Source organism: Dendropsophus ebraccatus, chromosome 11, assembly GCF_027789765.1.
Source record: "Dendropsophus ebraccatus isolate aDenEbr1 chromosome 11, aDenEbr1.pat, whole genome shotgun sequence".
Lineage (NCBI taxonomy): Eukaryota > Metazoa > Chordata > Amphibia > Anura > Hylidae > Dendropsophus > Dendropsophus ebraccatus.
The window spans coordinates 32,475,388-32,494,647 of record NC_091464.1 but is presented as its reverse complement, the minus strand read 5'-3'; the positions used below and the strand labels follow the sequence as shown (position 1 = coordinate 32,494,647).

At 40.2% G+C, this 19,260-nt stretch overlaps 1 protein-coding gene across 3 annotated transcripts in view; it reads right to left on the bottom strand.

Annotated features, from left to right (window-relative positions):
• The window catches only part of NLGN4X (neuroligin 4 X-linked), a 246,498-nt gene that overhangs the window by 40,910 nt on the left and 186,328 nt on the right, over positions 1–19,260 (bottom strand). For all 3 annotated transcript variants that reach the window (XM_069945079.1, XM_069945081.1, XM_069945080.1), the window contains one exon: positions 14–199. In XM_069945079.1, coding sequence (XP_069801180.1) covers positions 14–199 — 186 coding nt within the window. The remainder of the gene's footprint in view (positions 1–13; positions 200–19,260) is intronic.

Below are 19,260 nucleotides of genomic sequence, written 5' to 3'. Positions count from 1 at the left end.
ATAACAGTATTACCTTCAGAATAGTGGGATAAGGTTAACAGGCTTACACAAGACGCTCCAGCCCCAGATCCAAAAATTGTTACTCTTTTTGGGTCCCCTCCGAAAGCTCCTATGTTTTCTTCAATCCATCGTAAAGCTTGTATTTGATCAAGTAAACCATAATTTCCTTTTGCTGCTTGGTCTCCTGTACTTAGGAATCCTATGATAAGAATACATAAATAATATTAATAATAATTACTCTTTTGTGAAGCTATAACAAAACATTTTTAAGACAATTTGGACCTATTTTAAACCAGTGGTTTTTTTTTCAGGGTTTTAACCCCTTTAAGACAGAGCCCTTTGATGTCAGGGTGGAATTAATGCAATGTTCCTCCCCGCCTTCTAAGAGCCATAGCGCTTTTATTTTTCCACCTCCAGGGCTGGTTGGGGTGTTATTTTTGGGGCCATGATCTCTAGTTTTTATTAATATCATACTGGTGTAAAAGAATAATTTTGATCGCTTTTTATTTATTTATTTATTTATTTATACGCAGTTCACCATGCGGGAACAATAATTTTATATTTTAATAGATCAAATAATTCTGTAAGCTACAATATGTAATATGTATTTTTATTTTATTTTTATAATGGGCAAACTTTTATTGGGAGGGGTTTATAAGGTGTTTTTTTAAACTTTTAAAAACTTTTTTTTAATTACACTTTTCTTTACACTTAGAACATGCAATCGTTAGATTACATATACTGATCTATGCTATGCCACAGCATAGCATAGATCAGTGTTTTCGGCGATCTATGCATAGAGCCTGCCTGAGAGCAGACTTTATGCATCGATTGCCGATCCGACAGGACGGAGGTAAGTGACTTACCCCCGCCCGTCAGCACAAGCGATCAGGTTCCCCGCATCATGGCTGCGGGGGTCCCGATCACTCAGGGACAGGGGCTTGTCCTGTTTTTGAGTACCTGAAATGCAGCAATCACTATAGATCGCAGCAATTAAGGGGTTAATGGCAAGCAGCTGGGGGATTGCAACTGCTTGTCATTACCCTCGGCTCGCGGGACACGGATGTCCCGCACATATCAAACCCCTTTCAGTAAGCAAAATATATATATATTCCTACTGCACGGGGTATATTCAGTAGGAACATATATACACGTTACTGGCCGGAAGGGGTTTAATAAAAAAATACAATAAAATAAAAGATAAAAAGATATGTAAAATAAACATAAACAGGTTCCTACCCTGCCCCTTTACCTTTCTGTATGTGTCAACTCATGACATGACACAGCAGTTAAATCTGGGTAGAATTAGGTGTTGTGACCACGTCTAAAGTATTCATACTGCTTCCATACTGCTTTTTCGCCATTTTTGGTCTAAGTTCTATTTATGAATCAGTATTCGAAGGGCGAATAATTTTTAGATGCAACTTAAAAAAAAAAAAAAAAAAATCTACCTGTTTTTAGTCAAAACATTTGCATAATCCGGGATAAGCCCCAATTTGTCATTTGCATTTTTTTTTAAAAGTCAGACAAAGAGGTGCAGGCTTACGTCTGGTCAGTAACAGGTGTAATAGTAACAGGTAATATGGTTGCATAATTTTTGCTTTTTTGTGACTTTTTCTACGACTTTGTGTCTTTTTACTTAGATACTTTCACGATGGCAGTGCTACATTTTAATAAATCAGTCACAAGATATTGGAACAAAATAGACACCAATCGTCATTAGAATAGCTGCACACACATGTCCCTCAAAGCCTTTAGTTTCAATCCAATTCAAGCTTAAATCATTCCCTATTCATATTGGTGTTCACAATCTAAATAACAAATTGAGTTATGACATACTGTATCTGTGTGTGCATTTCTGCACATTGGTCATACTTTGTATTGAATAAATAGCAATGTTTTTAACATTTAGTTTCCTTTTTTATCATTTGCATATTAACATGTCTGTAAATCCTGTAAGTTCCATAATTTAACAACTTTTCCTTCTTTTTTTTGTTTTTGTTGCAGTTTCATGTTGAGGAGTATCATTTTTAATTAAATAATACAGCTGAAATACATATATAAAAAAAACCTAGAAGTAAAAAAAAGTTTTTCATGTAAATTGACTAAGGAAAAAAAAAACAAAACTTTCTGACTTATCTGTCCCTGTGTAATTGTGAGTAATGATGCAGTTACATTAGAACAACACAGGTCATTATTTTTTTCAATCTAATATATTAATTATAAGAAAAGAGTAAAAGAGGAGAAAAGTTGCCTGCAAAGTAATCAATTTCAAACAGACAGCAATTAACCCCTTCTGGACCAGGCTAATTTTCGTTTTTGCGTTTTCGTTTTTTCCTCCTTGTGCTTAAAAGTCCATAGTAGTTGCATTTTTCCACCTACAGACCCACATGAGTCTTTATTTTTTGCACCCCTAATAGTACTTTGCAATGACAGGCTGAATTTTTGCATAAAATATGCTGCGAAAGCAGAAAAAAATAATATGGGCGGTGAAATAAAAAATAAAAAAACCACAATTATTATTTTTTTTTTTTTTGGGGGGGGGCTTGGTTTTTACGCTGTGTGTCCTATGGAAACACTATATGCAAAAGAACACTGCAGAGACACCATCACATGTCTCGACGTCAGTGAACTAGCCAGACCTTCCCTCCGGGAAGGAACAACCAAGCCAAAGCGTTCTCCAGTCAAGGAAACCACCTCAGCAAGGTATCCATCCACAGACAGCTGTTTCGGGGTTTTTGCCCCTCATCAGTGTGGAGTAGGTTTCTGGCTAGTGGGAGCAATGACTAGTATGTGCATGCAAAAGGACGCTGGTTGACCTCAGGGAGATCAACCAAAACACCGCAGAGACACCATCACGTGTCTCAACGTCAGTGTATTCTAGAACATTGCCCCCTGGGAAATCAAATATGCAAAAGAACACTGCAGAGACACCATCACATGTCTCGACGTCAGTGAACTAGCCAGACCTTCCCTCCGGGAAGGAACAACCAAGCCAAAGCGTTCTCCAGTCAAGGAAACCACCTCAGCAAGGTATCCATCCACAGACAGCTGTTTCGGGGTTTTTGCCCCTCATCAGTGTGGAGTAGGTTTCTGGCTAGTGGGAGCAATGACTAGTATGTGCATGCAAAAGGACGCTGGTTGACCTCAGGGAGATCAACCAAAACACCGCAGAGACACCATCACGTGTCTCAACGTCAGTGTATTCTAGAACATTGCCCCCTGGGAAATCAAATATGCAAAAGAACACTGCAGAGACACCATCACATGTCTCGACGTCAGTGAACTAGCCAGACCTTCCCTCCGGGAAGGAACAACCAAGCCAAAGCGTTCTCCAGTCAAGGAAACCACCTCAGCAAGGTATCCATCCACAGACAGCTGTTTCGGGGTTTTTGCCCCTCATCAGTGTGGAGTAGGTTTCTGGCTAGTGGGAGCAATGACTAGTATGTGCATGCAAAAGGACGCTGGTTGACCTCAGGGAGATCAACCAAAACACCGCAGAGACACCATCACGTGTCTCAACGTCAGTGTATTCTAGAACATTGCCCCCTGGTGTCTCTGCGGTGTTTTGGTTGATCTCCCTGAGGTCAACCAGCGTCCTTTTGCATGCACATACTAGTCATTGCTCCCACTAGCCAGAAACCTACTCCACACTGATGAGGGGCAAAAACCCCGAAACAGCTGTCTGTGGATGGATACCTTGCTGAGGTGGTTTCCTTGACTGGAGAACGCTTTGGCTTGGTTGTTCCTTCCCGGAGGGAAGGTCTGGCTAGTTCACTGACGTCGAGACATGTGATGGTGTCTCTGCAGTGTTCTTTTGCATATTTGATTTCCCAGGGGGCAATGTTCTAGAATACACTGACGTTGAGACACGTGATGGTGTCTCTGCGGTGTTTTGGTTGATCTCCCTGAGGTCAACCAGCGTCCTTTTGCATGCACATACTAGTCATTGCTCCCACTAGCCAGAAACCTACTCCACACTGATGAGGGGCAAAAACCCCGAAACAGCTGTCTGTGGATGGATACCTTGCTGAGGTGGTTTCCTTGACTGGAGAACGCTTTGGCTTGGTTGTTCCTTCCCGGAGGGAAGGTCTGGCTAGTTCACTGACGTCGAGACATGTGATGGTGTCTCTGCAGTGTTCTTTTGCATATTTGATTTCCCAGGGGGCAATGTTCTAGAATACACTGACGTTGAGACACGTGATGGTGTCTCTGCGGTGTTTTGGTTGATCTCCCTGAGGTCAACCAGCGTCCTTTTGCATGCACATACTAGTCATTGCTCCCACTAGCCAGAAACCTACTCCACACTGATGAGGGGCAAAAACCCCGAAACAGCTGTCTGTGGATGGATACCTTGCTGAGGTGGTTTCCTTGACTGGAGAACGCTTTGGCTTGGTTGTTCCTTCCCGGAGGGAAGGTCTGGCTAGTTCACTGACGTCGAGACATGTGATGGTGTCTCTGCAGTGTTCTTTTGCATATTTGATTTCCCAGGGGGCAATGTTCTAGAATACACTGACGTTGAGACACGTGATGGTGTCTCTGCGGTGTTTTGGTTGATCTCCCTGAGGTCAACCAGCGTCCTTTTGCATGCACATACTAGTCATTGCTCCCACTAGCCAGAAACCTACTCCACACTGATGAGGGGCAAAAACCCCGAAACAGCTGTCTGTGGATGGATACCTTGCTGAGGTGGTTTCCTTGACTGGAGAACGCTTTGGCTTGGTTGTTCCTTCCCGGAGGGAAGGTCTGGCTAGTTCACTGACGTCGAGACATGTGATGGTGTCTCTGCAGTGTTCTTTTGCATATTTGATTTCCCAGGGGGCAATGTTCTAGAATACACTGACGTTGAGACACGTGATGGTGTCTCTGCGGTGTTTTGGTTGATCTCCCTGAGGTCAACCAGCGTCCTTTTGCATGCACATACTAGTCATTGCTCCCACTAGCCAGAAACCTACTCCACACTGATGAGGGGCAAAAACCCCGAAACAGCTGTCTGTGGATGGATACCTTGCTGAGGTGGTTTCCTTGACTGGAGAACGCTTTGGCTTGGTTGTTCCTTCCCGGAGGGAAGGTCTGGCTAGTTCACTGACGTCGAGACATGTGATGGTGTCTCTGCAGTGTTCTTTTGCATATTTGATTTCCCAGGGGGCAATGTTCTAGAATACACTGACGTTGAGACACGTGATGGTGTCTCTGCGGTGTTTTGGTTGATCTCCCTGAGGTCAACCAGCGTCCTTTTGCATGCACATACTAGTCATTGCTCCCACTAGCCAGAAACCTACTCCACACTGATGAGGGGCAAAAACCCCGAAACAGCTGTCTGTGGATGGATACCTTGCTGAGGTGGTTTCCTTGACTGGAGAACGCTTTGGCTTGGTTGTTCCTTCCCGGAGGGAAGGTCTGGCTAGTTCACTGACGTCGAGACATGTGATGGTGTCTCTGCAGTGTTCTTTTGCATATTTGATTTCCCAGGGGGCAATGTTCTAGAATACACTGACGTTGAGACACGTGATGGTGTCTCTGCGGTGTTTTGGTTGATCTCCCTGAGGTCAACCAGCGTCCTTTTGCATGCACATACTAGTCATTGCTCCCACTAGCCAGAAACCTACTCCACACTGATGAGGGGCAAAAACCCCGAAACAGCTGTCTGTGGATGGATACCTTGCTGAGGTGGTTTCCTTGACTGGAGAACGCTTTGGCTTGGTTGTTCCTTCCCGGAGGGAAGGTCTGGCTAGTTCACTGACGTCGAGACATGTGATGGTGTCTCTGCAGTGTTCTTTTGCATATTTGATTTCCCAGGGGGCAATGTTCTAGAATACACTGACGTTGAGACACGTGATGGTGTCTCTGCGGTGTTTTGGTTGATCTCCCTGAGGTCAACCAGCGTCCTTTTGCATGCACATACTAGTCATTGCTCCCACTAGCCAGAAACCTACTCCACACTGATGAGGGGCAAAAACCCCGAAACAGCTGTCTGTGGATGGATACCTTGCTGAGGTGGTTTCCTTGACTGGAGAACGCTTTGGCTTGGTTGTTCCTTCCCGGAGGGAAGGTCTGGCTAGTTCACTGACGTCGAGACATGTGATGGTGTCTCTGCAGTGTTCTTTTGCATATTTGATTTCCCAGGGGGCAATGTTCTAGAATACACTGACGTTGAGACACGTGATGGTGTCTCTGCGGTGTTTTGGTTGATCTCCCTGAGGTCAACCAGCGTCCTATGGAAACACTGACATGTTATATATGTTCCTCAAGTCGGTCCGATTAAAACGATTTGTAACGCATAACTTTTATTTTATTTGATGACTTGTAAAAAATTCAAACCATTGTTAACAAATATATGTTCCTTAAAATCTATTCCCAGGCTTATTGCGCTTTTATCCTTTGGTCTATGGGGCTGTGTGAGGTGTCATTTTTTGCGCCATGATCTGTTTTTTCTATCGGTATCTTGATTGCACAAATGCAACTTTTTGATCACTTTTTATAAAAAAAATTCTGGATTTGATGCGACCAAAAATGCGCAATTTTGCATTTTTTTTTGAGCTTACGCTGTTAACCGTGCAAGATCAGGAATTTGATAAATTAATAGTTTGGGTGATTACACACATGGCGATAACAAACATGTGTATTTATTTATTTTTATTGATAAAATGGGGAAAGGGGAGTGATTCAAACTTTTATTAGGGGAGGGGATTATTTATTAATAATACAACTCTTTTTTTTTTTTACACATTTACTAGAAGCCCCCATGGGTAACTTCTAGTATATGCACACTTATCTCTCATTAAGATCTATGCTGTATAGGTATGCAGCATAGATCGATGAGATCACTGTTCTATTGCTTTTGGCTGCTGCAACCAAAAGCAATAGAATGCCAAGTCGGGATCAGCGCCATAATGGGCAGACCCCGGCCGGCAACAGAAGCAGGGATCGCCCATCCGTGACAACCTCAAGGGGGGCGATCTCCCCACTAGAGCACCAGGTATGGGCTGCAGTTAGTCTTCAGATGCAACTGTCAACTTTGACAGCTGCATCTGAAGACTTAATTAGCGGGCACGGCGATCGGACTGTACCCGCTAATAGCCGCATTCCCGGGCTACATGCTGCACCCGGGACTGCGGCGGTTCAGAGCGGGGTCGCCGAGCGGCCCCACTCTGAACTCCCCCACCCGAGCAAGTACAGTTACGCCCTCGTGCGGGAAGGGGTTAAGACATTACTTTAAGGGCATAATGCCCCAGTGTGACACAGCCTTTTACTAACATGCCAATAAAAAGTAAACAACTTGATATGTATTAAAATATTGTTGAAATATTTTCTTTTCATGAATTTTTTATATATAAGGTCAATCGGTGTGAGGGTTCAGCCTGGTAACATAAAATCAGCAATGCAGCCTTTTCTGCAAATCAGCAATAAAGCAAAGTTTTATTAATTAACCCCAGACCAAGTGCTGGCTTTGAAAACATGCAAGAGTGAATGTAATATTTTTTAGAAAGTGTTTATTTTGTATATTTGTATCTATAACAGGAAAAAAGACAAGCTAGCATACCAGTACCTCAATTTGCATATCCCTTTGTTCTGTTTTTATTTAACTCATATTGCTCTACATGTCCTTTATGGAACCTTCCACTGATTACATAAGGAATAGAGATGAGCGAACCTCGAGCATGCTCTAGTCGATCCGAACCCGAACTTTCGGCATTTGATTAGCGGTGGCTGCTGAAGTTGGATAAAGCCCTAAGGCTATGTGGAAAACATGGATATAGTCATTGGCTGTATCCATGTTTTCCAGACAACCTTAGAGCTTTATCCAAGTTCTGCAGCCCCCACTAATCAAATGCCGATCGTTCGGGTTCGGATGGACTCAAACCCGAACGTGGTTCGTTCATCTCTAATAAGGAAGCTTTTTTTTTTCCTGGGGGGATTTGCTTAAAAACACTTTTTTTTTCTTTCATGACTTTGAAATAGCTTTATCCTTTTCTTTGTTTATCTCTACATTTACATGCATGCAGTAATATATCTTTTAACTTACTCTTTTAAATCCATTTTAAATACAATTTAAATATAAACCATGGAATGACTCAACCTTCAAAGAAACAAAATCATAATATATATATATATATATATATATATATATATATATATATATATATATATATATATATACAGTATACACACACACAGATTGCCAGAAAGTGCACCTTTTGCTTTTGGTGACTTTTCAAAATAATGTGTCTGATTTTTTTTTCAAAACAGCTTGGTGCATCCATTTAATATTTGTGTCCTGGACAAAACAAAAAAAAACTTTCTGGGTTGTCTCATTACTGTAACAACATAACAAGGGGGTGTCAGGTAGGGAACTGGGAAGAAAACAGACTGGTGCAACCCTAACACAGGCACCCACCCCAGCTCACCCTACCTACTTGCCACAACAGCTCTAAATAACTGCAGACAACTGGGCGACGTTCCCTATGCTGCCATGTGTGCAAACACAGAACAAGACAAGACGAAACTCACACAACAAAAAAATGGTCAGCTGGCAAGGTAAGCAACAAACGGGCAGCAGAAGTACAAAGTCAGAATCCAGAAGTGAGGTCAAGGTCACAAAATCCAATGGTCAGGTAAACAGGATACACATGGTCAGGAGATGCTAGGTCAAGGAACTAGGTGCTATCATAGGCAGAGAAGATGATACAGAGTGATAGACTTATAAGACTAGAAGTCCCAGCCCAACCCAGATACTAACAGCTAACTGGGCGAGTCAGCTGTCAGTCAAATCACTGTGATAGCAAACAGCTAGTGCTGATCAGCAGGTGGAGTGCAACACTGGACACTGCTACAACCAGGAGCAGCAGAGCAGAATGTAGCAAAAACATAAGCATACTGGTTGCTATGAATGCTGAGCCGAACACACGGCCCGAGTGCTAACAGTGGGATTTTATTATAACTAAGGTAAAGAATAAAAGACTCACTCAAACACACAAAAAAACATTCTCTACTTCTTTTATTCATTTGTAATTTGTATGAAAATAATGTAATGTATCTTTTGGCTATGAATTTGTCAAGATTTTCACTATGGAACTATCTCAACATACAGTATGTAGTAGATCCAACTGGTTTTGTGCAATCCAGCAACTTCTCTTATGAACTTCTATAACTATTACATTTACAAGCACTATTCACCATTCAATAACCTCCTGTTTTATACTCTGTTCTAATTATGTTAATACTCTACTTTAATTCTGCTCATATGGAATATAGAATGTTTATAGTAGATAGGCTGTGAGTAGGTCGGCACTCCCCGAACATAGAGGTGAGATTAAAACATAACTTTTAATTTATAAAAATTCATTAAAACCAATGCGTTTCGCGCTACCGCGCTTAATCATGGTCACATATAAGAATAAACAAACTGTTGAGATTAAAAGCTGTTGTGGACCAATCCACACTCCATACGTCATGGCATGCAAATTAGCTAGATTGACCAGGTGTCAGATTCACGTCACTGCATGCTAATATGGCTGGTGGATGTAATATCAAAACATGTGGATAAGTCGAAATTAATAAATAATACAGTATAGTATATCATAATGAATCAAGATGAATGCATGATAATATATAAGTGAACATCAATTATAAAGCTGATTGCACATGAACAGTGTATACCGCAAGGCATGGATAGGACACACCAGAATCACACAGAATTATTTGTAATGGAAAAGCAAATCATTTTTATAATTTAATCCATGCGGTATTCTGGTGTTCAACTTGAAAATAAGTTCTGCTTCTTTGTGTAAAAGTTTTCTCCTCCAGTCACCCCCATGTTGTGGTTTATGTACTTTCTTGATGCCGTAGCAGGTTAAGGAGGATGTGTTTCCGCCATGTTGTTCAATAAAATGTTTTGCAGCTCCTGATGAGCTGAGACCCACATTTTTGCTGATGCTGAGGAGATGTTCTCCAATTCGGGTCTTCAATGGTCGGATCGTGCAGCCCACATATTTGAGCTGGCAAGTTGTACACTCAATCACATATACAATGTGGTGGGAGTTGCAATTAATAAAGTCTTGTACTCTGTACATGTGGTTGTTACTGCTGTATGTATAGGAGTTTCTAGTGCAGGTTTGACATCTGTTTGCACCGCAGTTTCCTACAGTACTGCATATGCCAGTCTGAACTTCGTTTTGTAGCATACTCGGGGATAATATGTCTCTCAAGGAGCGACCCCTGCATGCCACGCAGTGGTGTCCTTGATTCAGAATTTCAGCAAGGATGGCATCCTGCCTTGGGATAGGTAAACTTCTGTTTAATATTTTTATTATTTCCTGATATTCCACCGAGTACTGGGTAGAGAAGGTTAAGGGATTATTTTCCCTATTTAAGTACATAGTTGTAATTTTTTCTTTTTCTTGCAGTAGTGTTGATCTATCTTTATGTTGTGTTATGTTTAACGCTCTGTTAATTATTGATGTTTTGTAGCCTCTTTGTTTGAGACGTATGGATACTTGTTTATATTGTTTTCTATATTCTTCTGGGTTAGAGCAGGAATGTTTTGTACGAGTTAATTCCCCGACGGGGATAGATCTGATGGTGTGACGCGGATGATTGCTGCTGGCATGTAAGATCGTATTGCCTGCGGTGGGCTTTCTGTACAGTGAAGTTGTTATGAGTCCAGTCTCTATTGAAGAGTGTAGGTTGAGATCCAGGAATGCTATGGACTCATTTTGTATGTTTGCTGTGAACAGAAGATTGTTGATGTTATTACTGATGTATTCCAAAAAGTTCTTGATGATGTCCTTTTTGCCCTGCCACACGATTAGGACATCGTCTATGAAACGACCATACCATTTTATGTTGCTGATGAATGGATTACGAGGGCTACAAATATAGCATTCCTCCCACCATGCGACGTAAAGGCCAGTCAGGGTTGGAGAGAATTTGGCCCCCATCGGGGCTCCCTGGATTTGCAGATAAAAAAACATGGTCAAAAATGAAAAAATTGTGTTTGAGGAGAAATGAAATGACTTCTATGATGTATTCACATAGTTCGCAACTGTACTTGCTGTATTTGTATAGATGATGTGCCAATGCAGTTATTGCTTGTTCGTGCGGGATTGAAGAATACAGTGCTGTTATGTCACAACTTAACCATGAGTTGTCTGCATCCCATTTGAAATTTTCAAAGGCTCTCAATACTGAGCTGCTGTCCTTGAGGTAACCAGGGACTCTCTGGACTAGGTCTTGTAGTAGTCCATCTACCCAGGTGCAGATTTTTTCATTCAAGCAACCTACGCCAGATATAATGGGGCGGAGGGGAGGGGGAAATTCCCCTTTGTGTATCTTGGGGAGTCCGTAAAAAAACTGGAGTTTTGGGATGTTCAGGTAAGAGATCTTTGGTTCGTGTTTCCTCCAGAATACCCAAGGAGACACCCTCCATTATCAATTTCTCCAGTTAATTTCTGAAATGTGGGGTGGGATCCTCCTCAAGTTTTCTGTACGTGGTTTGGTCATATAATATTTTACGGGCCATCTGGCAATACATTTCACGGTCCAGAATCACGATTTCCCCCCCTTTGTCAGCCATTTTTAGCACTATGTTAGTGTTGCTTTGTAAATCCTTAATGGCCAATTTTTGTTTGAAGTTTCTGGTTTGTGGCCTCTGGTCTCCTTAAAGGGGTTGTCCGGCGATAAAAAATTATTCACAGAATAACACACATTACAAAGTTATACAACTTTGTAATGTATGTTATGTCTGTGAATGGCCCCCTTCCCCGTGTTTACCCCCACCCACGCTAGACCCGGAAGTGTGGTGCATTATACTCACCGCATCTCGTGTCGTCCACGGTCTCCGATCCTCAGCAGTGACGTCTTCTTCGGGAGGCCGGCGGATCTTCCCGAGTGCCGGCCACCCTCTGCGGCGTCATCCGAAGCTCAGCCGCGATTGGCTGAGCATAACTGTGCTTATATATACATCCATGCTTATATAGAACGCTTACATGGCGCACATAGAAGATTGTAAATCACAGTTTCTGGCCTGGATTTTCTAGATCTTTTGTATACTTAGACTGTGTAGTCTAAGTTTAGACCAACCATTAGCTGGCTTAAACTACACCAGAATGATGGTGCATTTTCTGGTGCACAGTGGGGCATTTTGAGCCACGACCCTCTTACAAAGGCTATACCCATTTTTTCATGTAGCAAAAAAAAAAATAGTGTCTACAACTAGCATTAAACATGGTGTATGACATTGCTTCTATTTAGGCACCACATATTTACTTTTTTCACTCAAAATGACATCCACCAATTCACATTTTGGTGCCTGTCATTACAATGACGGCCTTTGGTACATTATTCTAGTTCGGGCCCTTTAGGGTGTGGTTCTTTTTTGAAGATCCATTGAATTTAGTAGCAATTTACATTAAGTAGTAGTTTACATAAAAAAGAAATTGCACAAATAGATAGAGAATATATAACAAGAATCTTTATTTCAGTAATCAATTCATAAAAACACATAAAATATATTATTTTTTTGTGCTTTTATGAATTGATTACGGAAATAAAGATTGTTGTTATATATTCTCTTTCTATATACTTTTGGCAGGACTTTTCTTGGGGTTGTACATAAAAAAATAGTTGACACAAAAAAACTTAAACACAAAAGCACAAAAGTGATACAAAACCCTCCATGCACTGTATTTAAAACAGTCAAACCTTTTAACAAAGTCTGGACCAGATTTGGGTCTATATGTCTAGAGTAAACCCTTGCTTACACAGAGGGACATTTATCAAGGGTGTTGTGCCCATTTTTTGGTGAATATACTGTATGGATTTTGCGCCTATTTTTGGACTAAGTTCTAAACATTTATAAACCAGTATTCAGCGGCCACATTTTTTTTTTTTATTAATGCATTTAAAAAAAAAAAAATCTGCCTTTGGAGCATCTACCCAAAAATTTGCCTATTCCGTGATTTGCACTCAGGCTAATATATATATATATATATATATATATATATATATATATATTTTATTATTTAAAAAAATGCAGGCCTATGTCTGGTCAGTATCAGGTGGTTTTCATTTTTTTTGCTTATTTTTTGTGATTAGTCTGCAAATATTGAGCAATTATTTTTATTCACAAATTTATCAATATTTATTAAATTAGTCCTATTAGGCTGGGTAAAAAAAAAGTACAAAAGTAAAATCACACAATTTAGGCTTAAATGTAAATGTCTCTATAGTATTAAATTAGTGTTAATTAATGCTTTTTAGTAACAAATTGGAGAATTGCAGTAAATTAGCGCTATTTTGCTGTGTTTCCTTCAAAAATAGTTCTATTTTATCACATTTGTGCATGTCCACCAGTTGCAACTGACATTTTCTGCATTTGGTCTCTTTTTTTACTATTATGAAGGACTAATTGGCTCTAGTGATGGAGCCTCAACTGCAGATTTCTAGTAAGTGAGACACCTAGTGGCTGATTTAATAGCATTGTATTTTTATTTAGAAAACAGGCAAAAAAATAATAATTATGAAGTAAATTGCATAGATATATCCCTCCCCCTGTTAATTGAACATTATTTTTGGTAATGATAGTGCCCCTCACCTCCCACCCCCCTTGTATCTTGAATTTTTTGGATTTTTTATTAGAATTCCAAAGAATACAATGCATTTTCTTCACTTATTCACTTATTGGCTGACATTTCAGACTTTCCTCTAATAAAAAGGTGTTTAAATATAGAAAGCAAGTAGGGGGGGGGGGGGGGGGGGACAGCACGGCAAAAACATATCTTTTTGCCAATAATATATTTACTGATTTAACTAGACAAGTGTAATGAGCCTCAAGAATCCAATTAAAATGTAATCATTAAGTACTTGTCATGCCATCTGCATTGCATTGCATTACATTTCTTTAGGTGTTTATTTGTAATTAGTTATTGATTTCTACTCAAGCTAGCCCCTTAAAACGTGTAAGGAAATATTTTAATGGAAAACGTTGAATTTCAGTAGGTTAAGGAAAACAACATTTAAGTTTTTATTGTATTTTAAAGTATATTTAACAAGTGCTGTGTACTTAAATTATGTATATTTTAAATCAGTTTAATAAAAAATAAAATCTATTTTCACATCTAAGACTATGTTCCCACTTCATGAATATAGCAGGGGAATGCAGCCATCTTGTTCTTGATCTTGAACATGATCTTTATTAGCGGCCATCTATTTAATGAGACAGCTAAATATATGTTAGGCTATATGATATGTTCCCGAAGTGGGGACGTAGCCTAAAGCTTCAATACATTTAAACCAGTGGACATCCCTGCTTTTTAGAATAAATTCTTGATGTTGAATTTTAGCATTAGAAAATGTCAAGTGACATGAATAGAAATCTCTTTATGAGAGAAGCATTTCCCATCTAACAAAGTTATACAGTATCTCAAATGTATGACACACATGTTTATAGAAAACAATTTTTAAATGGATAGTGATTATAAAAGCAATTTAAACTTTCAACAAATATATTCCCCAACTCTCCAAGTGTTTATTTTAAAGAATACATTTTAAAAAGAACTGGAAACATTTTTTTTACACTCCATGAAACTAAGGCTACTACTGTAAGGTAACCTTGATGGAAGACAGAGACAGACAGACAGTATAAGTGCTAGTGCTAGGACCACCAAGACTTGCCAGCCTGACCATGGATGGTAGTGATGACTAGGTGACATTCCCTTCACTAGGTAAGTCAAACACAAAATGAGACAAGACAGACAAAAACAATAAAGAATAGTCAGGCAGATACAGGTCAAACCAGAGATAGCACATTGGTACAAGAACAGAAGGCAAAAACGGAGGTCAGATGGGTAGGTGAAAAGGTCAGAATTCCAAGCAATCTAATCCAAGAAGAGACACCAGTTATAGCTGCAAGAAACGACTGCAAGCAATGTCTAAGAGCACAAATTGACTTTTATGAGATGCCAGAATCCCGGTCCAGAGCATGATTGGACCAGCCCTCTGACCTCCGGACCAGAAAACAGACTAACAGGGAAGAAAGACGAGTGGCAAATGAACCTGTCCATAACTACTCAGTCTTAACCAGTGCTTCTCAATACGATCCTTATGGCCCACGAACAGGTCATGTTTTAGGATTTCGTTAGTATTTCACAGGTAATATAATTATACTCTGTGCATCAGGTATTATCATAGGTTTTGGGATATGGGGCATCCTTCAAACATGATCTGTTGCTGGGCCATGAGGACTGGAATTGAGAAGCATTGGTCTAATCACCACACGACAAGTACTAGAACTAGGACTAGGAACTAGGAAAACATACAATTCAGACATTGAATAATGGCCAAAAGCACAGTCTTGGCTGTATTTTATGGACAGAGGACTGCAATGAGGTTTTGAACAGGCATGGACATAGCAACTTCTAATTTTCTTTGCAAAACCATTATATAAATGTTTTTTTTTATTATTATTATTTTTCCTTAAAATCATTCTGGTTTTGTTAGGGGTTTGGGGTTTCTCAGATCCATTCAAGTCTATTGCGTTAGGTTATGTTCACACAGCGTAAAAGTAGGGCTGTTGTTGCAATCGGCAACAACGGCCGTACTTTGTACGCCTAGGAATGCCCCATGCTCTTCTTTAGGATCTCATCCGGAGCGTATACACATAGGGTGGCATTTATTAAGTCCGGCGTTTTTTACGCCGGACTTCTAAATGCCCCCGCAGCTCCGGCGCTACGGAGATTTATGTAGAGGCGGACTGCCTCTACATAAATCCCGTGCGCGGCGGTGCGCACCGCCGAAAACCTACGCCAGCTGAGGACTGGAGTAGGTTTTCGGCGTACATTTGGGCGGAACGGATGGTAAATTGCGCGGACTCTGAGTCCGCGCCCTCCGTTCCGCCCACTACACGCCCCCTTTCCGCCCCCCCTGGCGTACTCGGCGGAAAGTGCCGATTTGCGAATATTTTATTTGCAAATCGGCCATTTTCGAATAAAAAAATACGCAAATCGGCACTTTCCCCCGAAAATCATCCGTTCGCCGGATGACACATGTGGCCCATAGTGTACGCTCCGGACGGGATCCCATGCCAGTTGTCAGTTTTCAGCGGCTGCAATTCAGTGAATTGTGGCCCCAGAAAGCTCTGTCAGTTCACACCATGAAACAAGCTTCATTGTGTGCTGTGAGGAGTTCTGATGCGGGCACGTGCTGATGCACCCACATCTGAACACTGTGGACGGGATGATCTTTTCAGAGACCGGCCACTCTGTGACCCAGCTGGTCCTATATGCCATGTGTACATGGCCTTAACCTGAGTAACAAATGTTACTGTCTTCAACTTATAATTCCCAACATATTGACATAAATTCATGTTTGTCCTTTTTTATTGTCCTTTTGTTCTTTGCTTAATTTCTCAACCACCTACGATGAGCCTTTTAACAACGGCCCAGCGGTCAATGCATATATGCAGTATGTTACAGGTGACACCTGTGTGCAACTACCGGGAGATGACTTCTGTCCAGTTCCGGGAAGTTTAACCCTGTGCATGCCACGATCAATGTTGATCTCAGCATAGACAGTGTAACCTGACAGGTGCTGGACCTGTCAAAGGACCAATCAGCACCCCCTAAGCAAAGAACAGGGCCCATTGCGGCAAAAACAGGTGCCTTTTTAAATAAAAAAAAGCAGACGCCCTTTCTGTTTTTTTTTTAAACATATGAACATAGTCTAATCCTAAAATAAATAAATAAAAAATAAAAAGTCATGTTTAATAAAAAGAACAACTTTTCTGATGAAAAAAATAAACCCTCGTATGTCAATGGAAAATTGGAAGGCAACCATGAGAAAAAAGGCCTGCAATGTGTGATGGAGAAGGGTAATAATAATAATAATAATAATAATAATAATAATAATAATAATCACTTGCTGCTGAAGATAAAAGAGGAGATAGGCATTATTTTTCATCTGGAAAGATGACCTTAATCTTCTAATTTTGTATTTCCTTTCCTGCGCTATAATTGGCCAAACATATATTTCTATTATTGCCATTTTTGACACATTTTAATTGGTTTAGCACATTTGAATACTTTTGTGTGAATAATGAAACTTCTTCAGAATTATTCTCTGCTGTGAAATGGTTTGTTAATTTTGAATTAACAATACACTTTCTGTTTTATTCCACTGTAATGAAAAATATGCCGCCTTTTATCTTCTCTTACTGAATAGCTGCAAATATGCATCAAGCAATCTCACATTTTAATAAATTTGATAAAGTGATTAGAATGTGTATTAGCATTTGTGTTAGCATATAGCATTTTTTGAGAATATGTAAATGTCAGAGCTATACTATAGTGCATATTGATCATTCTACATTTTCTATCTATTTGTCTATCTGCAGCACTCTTACACAGAGTAGAGAGTGCCAACAACAGCCAACCAGGCCCCAAACTAAATATACAAAAAAGAAGCACTGTGGCACTCCAAAATACAGTAGTGCCTTGGATTATGAGCATAATTTGTTCCAGGACCATGCTTGTAATCCAAATCATTTTCAAACCAAAGCAAATTTCCCATTAGAAATCATAGAAATGCAGACAATTGGTTACCCACCCAAAAAAAAAGATTTTTTTTTTTTATTATGAATAACATGTTAAACAAATTAAACAAACATTTCCAAACAGATGAATATGTCATATTATAAGTCACTGTACAGTAAAGCAAACAGCATGTGGAGTATAATGTATAGTAAGGGCATAAACCTGAAAAAACAGCAGCAGTTTATAGATACAGGATGGAACTGCAGATCCTCATAATGCAGTAGCATAGTACAACAAGCTAGAATAGAGAAGCAGGGCTGCTGTCAGAGGTCTGTGTGGTCACATGACAGCAATAGGGAAGAGGTGTGTGTTCAGCATGGACCAATCAGGAAGTAAGATTTATAGAGCTGTGTAGGAGGACAGTGACAGAAACATTTCTATGCATCAGTGTGAATGCCTGCGTGTAAGTGGAGGCACATTTTAGCAGCAGTGTGTGTAGCTGAGTGTAAATGCAGGCACATTATAACAGCAGTGTGAATAGTTGAGTTTAAGTGCAGACACATTATAGCAGGAATGAAGATGAGGGAAAACACAAGGCCCGAAAGAGACTGCAGGGAGCATGGAGGAATGAATAGGGCATATGTGGGCACATAAATTCAGCACCCTCTGTCCCAAAAGAGAGGAGTTATAGCTCTGATTAACTCCACAGTCCTGTCCCCTGATGCAAGCCCCAGCCTGAAGTGGATCTGTCAAGATTTGGAAGGAGAGACTTCCTAGGTCAGAGTATAGTGCTGAAGACCATGCTATGCAGACTATGTCCCTCCCCCACTCCCCCTCCCACCCAGTACAGGGAGCTCTTAAACCAAAGCAATGCTCTTAGACCAAGTTACAATTTTGAAAAACTGTGAGCTCTTCTTGCAAAGCGTTCTCAATCCAAGTTACCCCAAGGCACCACTTGTATGTGGAAAAAAAAAATGTTGCTTTATTTGCTCATCAGTGTGCAATGTTTCAACTCACACAATATAAGTCTTTCTAAAGCAATAGTGAAAGCACAACATGTATAAAAACAATGTGTTTTTATACAGGAAGTAACATATGTGCAATCAAATCAAAATCATGTGATCACAAACCATGGGACATATTCATAATACAAATGCTGTGTACAAAAATTCAAAACAAGTTTACTGAAATAGGCTATGTTCACACTACCTTCTTTTGGAGTAAAGAACTGACCCTGATTGCAATGGAATAATTGTCCGTTCTTTACTGCAGGGGCAGCATTGCACTGAAGTCAATGCAATGTTGTCCACTGTATGCACACATGATTATTTTAACGTATAAATATTACGTACATGCCATATTATTTCTGGAAGCTGTCCACCTAACAATGTCCGAAAATAATAATTGTTCAAAAATGTAAAGTCGGCTGGCGGCCGTGCTTTACATTGAAGTGAATGGTTAATTGATTTGCAGACACATCCAATGGTGCCCGCAAGTCAATGTTAAAAAACAAAAAGTTCTTGCAGCCGATACCTCTGCAGGAAAGTACTAAATGCAGCCCCGTGGCTGGCAGTTTAACTGTGTCAGTTGCTGGGCATGATGTGCGATTAAACATAGTGTGAACATAGCCATGTGAGGGATTTTATCCTTTTTTTTTTTTTTTTTCATAAAACGTATACATTAAACAGACAGCAAAAATGCAGTGTGGATTCAGCCTCAGCCAAACATTGGG